Source organism: Musca autumnalis, unplaced genomic scaffold, assembly GCF_047663935.1.
Source record: "Musca autumnalis isolate F117 unplaced genomic scaffold, ASM4766393v1 scaffold_1, whole genome shotgun sequence".
NCBI classification, from domain to species: Eukaryota; Metazoa; Arthropoda; class Insecta; order Diptera; family Muscidae; genus Musca; species Musca autumnalis.
Window position 1 is genome coordinate 134344760 of NW_027411644.1, and position 13036 is coordinate 134357795.

The 13036-nt window shown below is 35.2% G+C and overlaps 1 protein-coding gene across 1 annotated transcript; it reads right to left on the minus strand.

Moving 5' to 3' along the window:
* Positions 1-5685: 5685 nt before the first annotated feature.
* LOC141404243 (uncharacterized) lies at positions 5686-7866 on the minus strand. Its single transcript, XM_073987679.1, has one exon. It carries the CDS (start codon positions 7864-7866, stop codon positions 5686-5688), a length of 2181 nt encoding a protein of 726 aa, XP_073843780.1.
* Positions 7867-13036: the final 5170 nt, after the last annotated feature.

Sequence of the window (13036 nt, forward strand, 5' to 3'; positions counted from 1 at the left end):
TTTGTGCTTTTTGGATTCAAAGCAGGGACATAATCAGAACATACAGATTTAATATAAAATATAAATATATCAAAACATGCTTCCAACGACAGGTTTTCCAATATGCTAACCCAATCGAAATGAGAAATTATTTCATTCAAAAGCAAAAAATCGCATTTTGCGAAGTCAAAAAATGAAATCGCTGAATTAGTAGGTTGAAACTGATAAAATTCAACCTCGACAACTAAGGCAATATGATTTGAATGAACAGCACTAATTGGGTGAGCACAATTTTCAATTGTATAACATAAATTTTTGCTTATGTAAATTAAATCTAAAATTCTATTTAGGGCATTATGAAAACAATTAATTTGCATAAGATCAAGACTTAACATTGAGTCAATAAAATCAATTTCATGCGATACATTGACATTTGCAGCATACATACGAGGTAAATAAGGATGAGCAGACCACACCAATTCACAAAAATTGAAATCTTCAGCAATGAAACAACAATAATTTTCAGAATTCGGAGCAACGCCAAGTATATTTTGAATGTGAGCATCGGCGGAATATAAGACACGAGAAAGATAATTGAGTTTTTAGCTCCAACGATACGAAAACACAATTGATCCAATATACTGTCATCATTAGGCCAATCAATAAGGAATTTAAGCATTTTTGATAGCAATTGCGTCACGATCCTTGCGATACACTTTATATAGTTTAGTGTTAAAATATTCTCAGCAAAATCGGACTTAAGCCATGTTTCAACAAATATAACAACGTCATATTCATATTGCGATGTCTGCATAAACATTTTTATTTTGATAATAGATTTAAAGCGAATGAAGGTTTTGAATAGTTATGCTGGCACTAGGTTGTCTTGAACCCTCGGAAAATTGTGAAATTGACGCAGTTTTACATTAAAGGGCCACACCGTCGGCTTGAAAATGTCATTATAAAAATCTGCAGCAACACCTAACTTAAAGTTTGCACTTGTAAGTTCATCAATATTTGCGTCTTCCTTCACCAGTTTGTAGCAAACCTGATTATTACGAGCAACATTGGAAAGTTTCATTACATATGCTATCATATCATCAGTAGAAACAGTAGCTTTAAAAGAAAATAAAGGTATCCATCGTTTATGGGTCACAACATCCAGCTCATTATTCTCATTTTCACCAAACACAGCATTATGACGTCTGACTTTTCTTTTCGCATTTACCCTTTCATTATTATTTGTTGGGTTGGTATTAATAGACGAAGCAGCAGTTAAGGCATCATCTGTTGATAACTCATCACACTCAGAGTTATTATCTGCATTGAGAACACCGTCACTAAAAACATTATTAGCTGACGTTTTACTTGTAATGGAGTCTGCATTGTTTACATTCGTATCACTATGCGGACAGACGTTACTTAAATGAGTGTTCTGATTACGAAACGTGGTGGATGGGGAAAAACAATTAAGAGCGCCAGAACTGGTCAAACCAGTATTGCGACCGACATTTGTGTTGTCATTTATTAATTCTCCATATTAGCTCTTTTCATGAACTCAAATAACATTTATTTAAGTTCGTTGACTTCCAGTGAGAGGATAGAAACCGATGAAACCAATTCTCTCGATATGGTTATGCATTCATTGCAATTATAAAAGATATTTTTTGTTTTCTTTATGACATCAAATATGTTGACGATATTGATTTCCGTACAGACAATGAAATCTGCATCCGCAAATATTGCATACGTTGTTTGACCACTTACGCCAACCTACTTTACATCAATGTAACAGAGAACTTTTCTTCTTCCATTGATGGGCTTTCCTTTTTAAATACTCTTACTAAAAGCGGAGATATTCACATAAGAAAAAACGTTGAATTTTCATAACATACGTTTTTTACCCATTCTTACCCCTGAACATTATGCGACCATCACCAAACTCAATAGGGACCCTCATTGAACCCGATTAAAATTGCGACCTGTAGCGTGATTTCAAAAAAAAAAAAAAATAAATAATAAAAATAGGTAAAAACACTTTTTAAGTTAAACGGTTTTATGTTAAACATACATTGCAATGTTTAAGATAAATGTACTAAAAACCAAAAAATAATAAAATAGATACAGTCGTGGGAATTATAAACATATGCATAGACTAGACTAAAATAAAACCGTTGGGCACGTCAATTGTCTACAAATTATCGACTTAATGTGCGATAGAAGAATCGTTTAATTCGTCGTTAGGCAGTTGGCCCGCAGACGGTGAGGAAATTACTTACTATTTCTTGCTCATGGAAATTCCAATAGTTATACACTCCATGTAAATAAAAGAGATGTTTCAACTAGTTTATCGTTGGACATTCACACTGCTGCCTGGCGAGGAAGCGTTTCACTGCTCGTAGTTTGTCTTTAATCGACAAAGTACTACTCGCTCACCACTATGAAACCCTAAAACTCGCTTATAATCGAGCTTGCTAGCTTGTTTCCACATTCTAGCCCTACTTATCACACGTCCATCGTTGTCGGTTGAACAACTGCCTAATTATAGTGTAACATTACAAAACAAACATTTTAATCAACGATTGTAGACAATTGACGTGCCCCACGGTTTTATTTTAGTCTAGTCTATGCATATGTTTATAATTCCCACGACTGTATCTATTTTATTATTTTTAGATTTTTAGTACATTTATCTTCAACATTGCAATGTATGTTTAACATAAAACCGTTTAACTTAAAAAGTGTTTTTACCTATTTTTATTTTCTAGTTTTTAGTTTTTATTTCGCATTCTGTTTAATTCGTTTAGTGCTTCATTATTGCAAGGTTTCTTGCCCGTTAGTTTATTGCAGTCCAACTCCTCTATACGTAGTCCCTGCAAAGATCTTATTCTACTAAGAGCCACGTAGGCTTGACCTTCTTCAAACAGTTTCGCACCTAAGTATACGACTGCGTGATCCACAGTGCTGCCCTGCATTTTATGTATAGTAGAAGCCCATGATAGTATTAAAAGCAACATTCTTCTCTCAGCCGTCCCGTAATTGTATTTAGCTGGAAACTGTATGGCTTTCGGGTGTATAAGATGTACTGTATAGTGCACTGTATTTTTCTTGTCATGCCCTTTTATTTGATACCCATATTGGTGGGATTGATAAAAAATTTTTATCAGCCATTTGGTAGCGGCGGCTATCTTAGATTTCAATTTTGCATAGTAAATTGTATTCTACTTGTTGAGACCTTTCATTTGATACCCATTTTGAGGGGATTGATAAAACCTAAGTTATACGCCATTTTGTAGAGGCCGCCATCTTAGATTTTAACTCTATATAGTACATTGTATTCTACTGGTTGAGCACTTTCATTTGACACCCATATTGATGGTATTGATAAAACCTACGTTATCCGCCATTTTGTAGCGGCCGCCATCTTGGATTTAAATTTTTTATAGTATATTGTATTCTGCTTGTTGAGCCCTTTCATTTGATACCCATATTGATGGGATTGATAAAACCTACGTTATCCGCCATTTTGTAGCGGCCGCCATCTTGGATTTCAATTTTTTATAGTATATTGTTGTTGAGCTTGTTGAGCCCTTTCATTTGATACCCATATTGATGGGATTGATAAAACCTACTGTTCGCACAGAAAGTTAAATTTGCGCCCGAAACCGAATTAAATAGAAACACTTGATTTTTCTAATTTGCAAATTCACAATTTATTGTTTGTTTGGTTAACTGGTCATTTGTCAACTAAAACAATCCTATTTTCTATCCCTTTTGTAGGGCCACAAAATAAAAAAGGAACACAAGCGAATTAAAACGATCAAAACAAACAAAACGATCGAAACATCAGAAACGAGAATATTCGCACAAAACAAAGAGAAGGGCCACAGTTACTAATATGTATGTCAATAGACATACATACAGAACTGGCGAATAATCACAACAACAGTGTCGTTGTTGTGATTGCCCATCCAACACAAAACGGACGACGAAACTAATAACAGACAAATGCCTAAGCTGTGTAGGCATTGTTGTTGTTGTTTCTCGTTGCGACGGACACGACACAAAAGGGAATAAGTACAAGTACTACACACATTAGGGTGGGACGAACAAATAGAACATTAGTGTGGGTCGAATAAAATATAAAAATGAATAATTAATAAATTTCAAATAATTTCAAATACAATAATAAGATTTAAAACCCAATAAATATAATAATTTATACAAAATAAAATGGACAACAAATCGACATAAAACACAAAACATTTAAATGATGATCTCCTCCAACATCCTCCGCCCGTTGAAGCGTGTAAGGTTCAAAACCTCTTGTTGTTGTGGTAGTGGGGAAATCATGTGGATTGGGCACTGGGAAAGACTTGTAGCTGTTTGATAATTAATTTCTTGGAGATATATAGTGGAATATTGTGCAATTATTAAATATGTGTTTCCTGAAACGACATCTTTCGGGCAACAAGAAACATTTAATGGCGGTCCGCCAGTTTTCATAAGCAAAATTAGGCAGTTGGAGAATCGTGTGGACAACATCTGTTGGAGATACAAAAAGCAAAACAAATTATTCGAATAAATTTCAAATATGATAAGTAATTATGCATTATGTCATGTATCATGTAAACTTCGCATGTAGGCCATCGCAAAACGGCAATTTGTCCATGCTTTGGAGCATTTAGGGCCAATTCGACTTCAGTACCAAGCCGATTCCAGACATCTTGTGTTTGAACATGTATCCGAAATAGTATTCGAGCTTCTTCTTTGGGCTTTCTGACACTATTTACTACAAAATAGTTCAGAATCGACGAACGAGGTTTGATCCACTGGAGTACTAGCTTGAAATTAGTCCACAAATATAACGAAAAGCCAACATTTTCCATTTTATACTTTGATTTGAGCCACATTTCTCGGAGAAAAAACGGCAGCACGACAGTGTAAGGATTGAACTTTGATTGTACCAACTTTCGACGGTATAAAATTCCAAAAAATCGTAGATTTTTGGATACGAGCGACAAAATCGATATTTTAGTGAAATCGGGCAACTCGAAACTATAAAGGAAAACTTCTTGCTGAGGTCTCCAGGTTTTGGTGATGTCGTTGTTCGAAGTTTTTATGACGATTTCTTCATCATCATTCGAATTGAGAGACGCAATGTTCATATTCCATTTAGCCAAGTCGAAACCATGCCATTTTAAGATTTGTATTAACTCGTCTCTCTTGAGGGCTATAGTTTCGATGTTATCGGCGCCAATATGTACGTCATCGATATACAGATCTTCTAGTAAGATCTTTGAACCACAAAGATGAGGTGTGCTATCTCTATCTGTAATGAGAAACGAAATACGATTTGCGAAAAATGGGGCGGCCGATAAGCCATTATTAACAGTGCTAAGTTGGGATACCTTTATTTTACCATCTTTGTTATTTCTCCACAAAACGAGTTGAGAACTTCTATCCGGTTCTCCAATACGAAACTGCCGATACATTTTCGAAACGTCTGCAGTGAGAGTGTATTTGTTTAAACGAAACGAGAATTGTGTGATAATCAAATCCTGTTGAGTTGTTGGACCGACCATCAATATATCATTCAACAAATGATTCGACGAGGAGATAGAGACAGGATCAAATACGACTCGAAGTTTTGTGGAACTACTATGAGGCTTGAGTAAACAATGATGAAGTATTATATAATGCGAATTATTCGACAATTGAGTGTAGGGTGACATGTATCCGAGCGACACAATATTCTTGCATGAATTCTTCATGCATCGATTTCAAAGTTGATTCACGTTCATGTCGTCTTTCGAGCGACACAAAACGTCTATGAAGTATTTCAAATGAGTTACCAAGATAATTGGGTAATTTCTTGAATGGAAGGCTAACTTTTTCTCTTCCATAAGAATCAAAATTACTATTTTCGACAAAATTATCTTCGCACACATGTTCGTCTTCAGTATATATTGAAGAAGACTTCGAAGATTTATCAATTTCCCAGAATGTTTTCAACAAATCATCAGTATTTTCTTCTTCGAGTGTACTTACAGTCAAATTACATGTAAACGAGTTTGAATTAGAACGACTAGGCGATGAACCACCAACTATCCATCCGAAAACAGTATTTGTGAGACATGGCAATCTATTTCCCAACGAAATTCTGCCATCTAACAACAAATCGAAAAAGACTTCGGCACTCAGCAGCACATCTATAGGTTGTGGCTTGAATAACAACGGATCTGCGAGTTTAATATTTTGGGGAATCTTCCACTGCGAAGTATTGATGAATTCGCCAGGTTGGCGAGACGATATTGTTTTGGTAACAGCAAAGGTCGAGGACCACACGAACGAACTACTTCTTGATTTGACTGTGGTGTCAACAGAAAACTTTATTGCCGTTCTAACTTCTCCAATTCCTGAGATTTCTTGGGAAAACCGTCTAAATTTGAGTTTAAGCCTTTTTGCAGCTTCTTCCGAAATGAAATTCAATTCAGAACAAGAATCGAGTAATGCTCTTACCGTCTGAAATGAGCCACAACTATCCTTCATGAAAATCAAAGCGGTTGGAATTATTGCTCTCTTGAATGAACGAGCCACTAACGAAACTGGATTTGAGCTGGTTGATGGTTGCGGTGAGTTTCCATTCGAATTCAATGTAGTTGGTTGTTCTGGGTTACTAAAAATGTGCAGCAGCGTATGATGTGCAGAATCACAGACTCTGCATCGAGATTTTGAGGGACAGTTCGATACCATATGCCCTTTTCGAAGGCAGTTAATACAATGTCCACTACGTTTTACGAAGTTAAAACGTTCCGAAACGACGATATTAGAAAACGATGAACAAGTTGAGAGGTTATGTTCACTTGAGTTGCAATATGAACAATTCGAATTCGAGTTGACAAACGTATGAGCCGACCGATTGAATCTAGGAGAGTTATGTTTGTGTGAAGTGATATTTTCTGGAAGTTCAGTTCTCTTTCTATGACTTTCGAGAAACTGACAACGACGACTTAATAGTTCATAGCACCATTCCCATGAGGGCAACGATTTAAATTCTTGTTTCTCATCATATTTCTCTTTTGTATCACTGTCCACTTTTGATAGAACCATATGCACTAAAATTGCATTCATAACATCCGCCTCTGATCCGAGCGACAACAACGAACCACGAACAGCAGATACGGTATCAATAAGATGGCGCAACGAAACACTATCACTCTTTTGCATTTTGGGAACGTTGAATAACGATTCGATATGTTCTAAGAATATGAGCACTTTATTATCATATCTTTCTTGCAATCTTTGTAAAGCCTTTTCATAATTTTCTTCACAAATTTGGTATGGTTCGACCACGGCTAAGGCTGGACCCGAAAGACAATTAATTAAATAATTAAACTTCTCAATTATACTGATCGCTGGGTTATCATTAACAATGTTGTTGAATGCTGTTATGAACCGCTGATATTCACTGTATTTTCCATTGAAATTGGGCAACTTCAGTGAAGGCAAACGAGAATTTGAACCACTAGCCATAGAAATATTCATCAAACTATTGTCCACTGACACTGAAACACGACTTTTCTTCAACATTTTCTTTATTTTGGTTTCTGCAATAATAAATGTATCTTCTAGTTCAATTCTTACACTGTCATTAGCATTAATTGCTTCGATTTTACTTTGTACATCGCATAATTGTTTGAAGTACATTTCTAAAATTTCCAAACGACATTCTAAAATGGTCGAATCCATTTTAGAACCATCTTTTTCTACTTTTTTCTGTATGTTAGCAATGTTTTTCTTTATCGAGCTACGTTGCAATTTAAGAGAAGCTAGTTCCGAACTACTAGCGTTCTCTTCCACAAATTCGGTACCGTCTTTAGGCATTTTAGACAAATTAAGAGAAACAAATTATCGAGCAACAAGAGAAATTGGCTTCTATTTTCAAAATAAAAGCGCCAAAATATTTATGTAAAATAACAAAGGTTTCACTCAAGATGGTGTCTTTTGATGTATTGTTTTTTAATACCAATTAGAAAAAACTCTGTTTTGTATAGGTGTATTTCCAACACTTTCAACGAACGACAATGTTTGTATATGTGTACCGCGGTTGCGTAACACCAATTTTATCGAGCGACACAAAAATTAACTTTCCGTTAAAGAATTTAATAATTCTTTTCAAAATGTTCAACAAAAATTAGAGCGACGGTAGAAATTAAAATTAATCAAAAACCACGATTGGTTATAAAGCGGCAAATTAATTGTGTTTGTTGTTACACCGAATGTGCAGAACAACAACAACGACGAAAACCACTGAGACACAACAATTTGTTTTTCCACTTTATTTGTTCGATTAATTAATTTATTAATTAATCTACTTTAATTTTATGACTACCGTCCTGTCACGGTCGCCAAAATGTTCGCACAGAAAGTTAAATTTGCGCCCGAAACCGAATTAAATAGAAACACTTGATTTTTCTAATTTGCAAATTCACAATTTATTGTTTTTTTGGTTAACTGGTCATTTGTCAACTAAAACAATCCTATTTTCTATCCCTTTTGTAGGGCCACAAAATAAAAAAGGAACACAAGCGAATTAAAACGATCAAAACACACAAAACGATCGAAACATCAGAAACGAGAATATTCGCACAAAACAAAGAGAAAAGCCACAGTTACTAATATGTATGTCAATAGACATACATACAGAACTGGCGAATAATCACAACAACAGTGTCGTTGTTGTGATTGCCCATCCAACACAAAACGGACGACGAAACTAATAACAGACAAATGCCTAAGCTGTGTAGGCATTGTTGTTGTTGTTTCTCGTTGCGACGGACACGACACAAAAGGGAATAAGTACAAGTACTACACACATTAGGGTGGGACGAACAAATAGAACATTAGTGTGGGTCGAATAAAATATAAAAATGAATAATTAATAAATTTCAAATAATTTCAAATACAATAATAAGATTTAAGACCCAATAAATATAATAATTTATACAAAATAAAATGGACAACAAATCGACATAAAACACAAAACATTTAAATGATGATCTCCTCCAACACCTACGTTATCCGCCATTTTGTAGCGGCCGCCATCTTGAATTTATAATGATAATGAATAAATATAATTGTATTGTCACCAAAATCCAAAGTGTATACAAAATTTCAGATTAATCGGTTGACAGGAAGAGGGTGAAATTTGAATTACTAAATTTGACCCAAGAATAAATAATAAATAAAAAAACAAACGGGGTGAGCTAAACAAAACCATTTAAAAATGGGTGGTTTTTAGGTTTGATACATTCCAAATCAACTTCCCGAGCTCAGTCGATCACGGATGCTGATTGACATCATCGTGCATCACCTAAGCAAGTTCCCTCTGCTGAGACTGTAGAGTGTTGATGCTAACGAGCCGTGGTTGTTGAGTTTTATCTCATTGGAATATGTAAATGTAGTAGTATAAATCGACTCAGATCCTTTGCGATCGCTGCATTTCCAAGAACCTCTGTGTTCACTGGTCGATCAGCCTTTGAAGAGTTAACTTGTCGCGTATTAACCAACCGTCTCGCGTTAATACTAACCGGCCTCCGTCGCCACTCCAGATTGCAATTGGTAATCTTCGTTGTTACTAACAGGCCTCTGTCGCCAACCCAGATTACAAGGTAACCTTTGTTGTTTGAAAAGAAATACTCCAATAAACGGCAATCATTTATTATATTTAAACTGATACTGCTTTTGTTGTTTTATTTTATTCTTTTCACTCCCACTGCTCATCAAACGGTATCCTGAGCTATCGTTGAATAAAAACCTATGGATTTCCCCTCCCTCACCTAAACATTTGGTCCTTCGAGCCGGATAGAAGCCAGTTTTGTTGTTGTTGCCTCTTTCTTGGACGATAATTGAAGCTATTGTTGTTGCATTGCATGGAGAAATCATTGGATTATTTTGCATATTCCTAACACCAGATACGTAAACTCAGAATTTCTTAAAAAGTGAGCCACCGCGAGTGTTAGTATTTTTCGTTTGAGCAGTAAATAAGTAAATCATTGATCGAATTTCAATCGCCCTACGCGTGTGAATTAATTTCGCCTATTATGCAGTCCACACAAATTGTTGAATTCGTTGTTGTACTGATCATCCAACGTCGCGTTGATTATACAAATCACTATTCGTGTTGTTGTTATTCCTGTTCGATTTGCTCGAAGTTATTAGTTCTCACCATAACATCGAACACAATCCTTCCAATCGCCTTTTATTGTTGTTAAAAAAAATTAAAGTTCATATTGGTCGACTCATATTAGCACTTCTTGTGTTAATACTTGCTCTCCCCACTACCAAACATCTTAGTTGTTGCTAAACTTGCAAATACTTTGTCGTTGTACTGATCATCCAACGTCGCGTTGATCGTACGGAGCATTCGGTGTTGTTACTTCGTAAAATTTTAATTGGGGCTATTCTCGTTTTAACTGAGAACTTGCAAATATATTTTGTAATATGTGCAATAACAACAGCGTTAACTTCCAATAACTCATGCTCTCGAGTTGTTAAATTATTACACACATTGATCCTAACTCTCATTACATCGATATTCTTATTTGTTGATCACTTGAAAGTTTGTCATTGTTGTTGTTATTCCCCAATGCCTTTTCTAACGAAGCCCTTTTGTTGAGAATTTGCATTGGCAAATTTACAATAACAACACACATTGCCTACAGTCACATATTGTCGTTTGGTTTACTTTGTTATTACGATCATCTCCCACCAAAAAATATTTGGCGTTGCTATTCCTCCTCGTTTTATTTTAAAACCATTTGCAGTAACAACACTCCATCCAAATTCTCATTCCTTTGGTTTATTTGTTGTACAGATCGTCCATCGCCAACCAAACACATTCGTTTGTTCTATTCTCCTACCTTTGTCTAACAGGTAATTCTACTAATTTGAGAAATTACATGGTAATTCTACCAACAACTTTCCCGCCTTTGTAAGCGTTCCTTAAAAAACTCTGCTGATCCTCTGCACTCACTTGCTTGGTCGTTTGCAACGTCTGTTGTTCAGTGGGAGTTTCGCTGTTCCCACACAGCCATTTCTTTGCTAGCGTCGCTTGTGTGGTTAGCACAGTGGGGTAAAATAGCACAAATTGTTTTTTTAATAATTAATTTTGAAAATTATTTTTCGATTACTTTTGAAATTTAATTAATTGGCAGTAGGGTTTTTGGAATTTTTGGACAAATTCACCCTACACTCGACATTTATTCCTCATATTTCTAGCAGAGAACATACGTGAAAAATATTTATTTTTTGACATTTTTATATTGTTTTTGGAGTTTTTACTTACAAATTTTGGAAAATTGTTTGACTCTCCGTACGGGATTTGGTATTTTTCGACAAATACACCCTACTTTTGGCATATTTTGCACAGTACGTGTCAACACAAAAATATAAATCAAAATAAAATCACACAAATTATTTTATTTGCTTTGATTTTCTGGTGTGAAACTTTATTTTTCGAAGCAATCAATTATTTGTCGTACGAATTTTGACAAATGCACCCTACACTTGGTAGCACCATATAAATTTTTTGAATATTTGAGACTTTTTTGCATTTTGACCAAATTAAAGTGGTTCTTGTTCGCCCTGAGGAAGTTTCTTTTAATTTTCTCCTATTTCGCCCTACTTTAATTTCAAATATCATTACACATTGCTGTTTTTCTGTGGTATTTGTTGAAATTTGGATGTTTTTGTGGAAATACATTATTTCCTTTGAGCTATAGCAATTTGTGCTTCAACTGAATTTCCTTTTTGCAACATTCGTTGCAAATTCAATTTTAGATTTTCGGATATTTTTGCGCATTTAAACTTCAAAATATCAGTCACCCCACTCACTCATTTTATTAGAGCTTTGGACATATTTTTGAAATGTGTAGCATCCTTTGAACGGATTAATGAGTCCACATATAATGTGTATAATCTCGAAATTCGAGGTTCAGAATTTCAAAAATTGTGGAACAAAGTCAAGTGCCTACATCCGGTGTATGTCCACAATTAACCACAATCTTCAGGCACTGTCCCTAATTCATCTGCTATAGTTCCAACAATCTCACCACCTCCTCTCAACTCTAATATGCATAACAGTTCTCCACCTAGTGTTTTGTTGAATGTTCCTCCAGTAGCACCCCCATCTAATCTGTTATTGGACACAACTGTCTTACCTGTTCCTGTGCAGTCTGATTCTCCCATCGTTCTTGCTCAGCCAGAAACTTTCTCCACCACAACTTGTCGTAGTGGCTCTCTTGAAAATGATCGCCTCAAATCTCCTTCACCAATCTCACCCCCTGTAAGTAATGAATTGTTGAACGTTTCTGATGAAACGCCCCACAGTGTCACGACCGTGGCCAAAAATGGTAAAAACTAAATACTTCGTTGAACAAATTTATTGATGGGGAGTGATAGAAAACATATTAATTAAGAAGAATCTGAATTTTGGTACTGATACGTGAAGTAGTTTTTGCTATATGAGGATTTAAATCCGACAATTTTAGTTAATACGTATTTTTGTGTGTTTTTTTCTAAAATTAATAAATTATATTATGCGTTAATATTTAAAATTTAAAAGTAACGGTCGCTGCAAAAATGATTCCTAAGTTCTCTTGGGATGTAATAAACTTGGCTACACCCTTGTTTGCATGTAAATATTAATCATATGGTGTTTACATTTACCCAAAAACGTATTACTATGTTTATTAATTTTCTGAAGCAAATTTTAAATTGAGTGGAGTGGGAAAAAAATTGTATAAAAGTGTATATCGATATTTTTTGCTGTATGAGTAGTAAAAAGTGAGTACTTGAAATATATAAAGGTCCCAGCTGCAGAGGTTTGCAGAAGAATGTGTCACTTCTCTTTTTCATCGACCACCTCACTGAGAGGATACCCCCTTTTTTAACAAATCGTTTTGCGGTGTTGGCTATAACCCGAAAACGAATGAACCGATCATCATATATTTTTGTGGGCTTATTAAGTACCTAATAGTCTTGCTTTAAAACG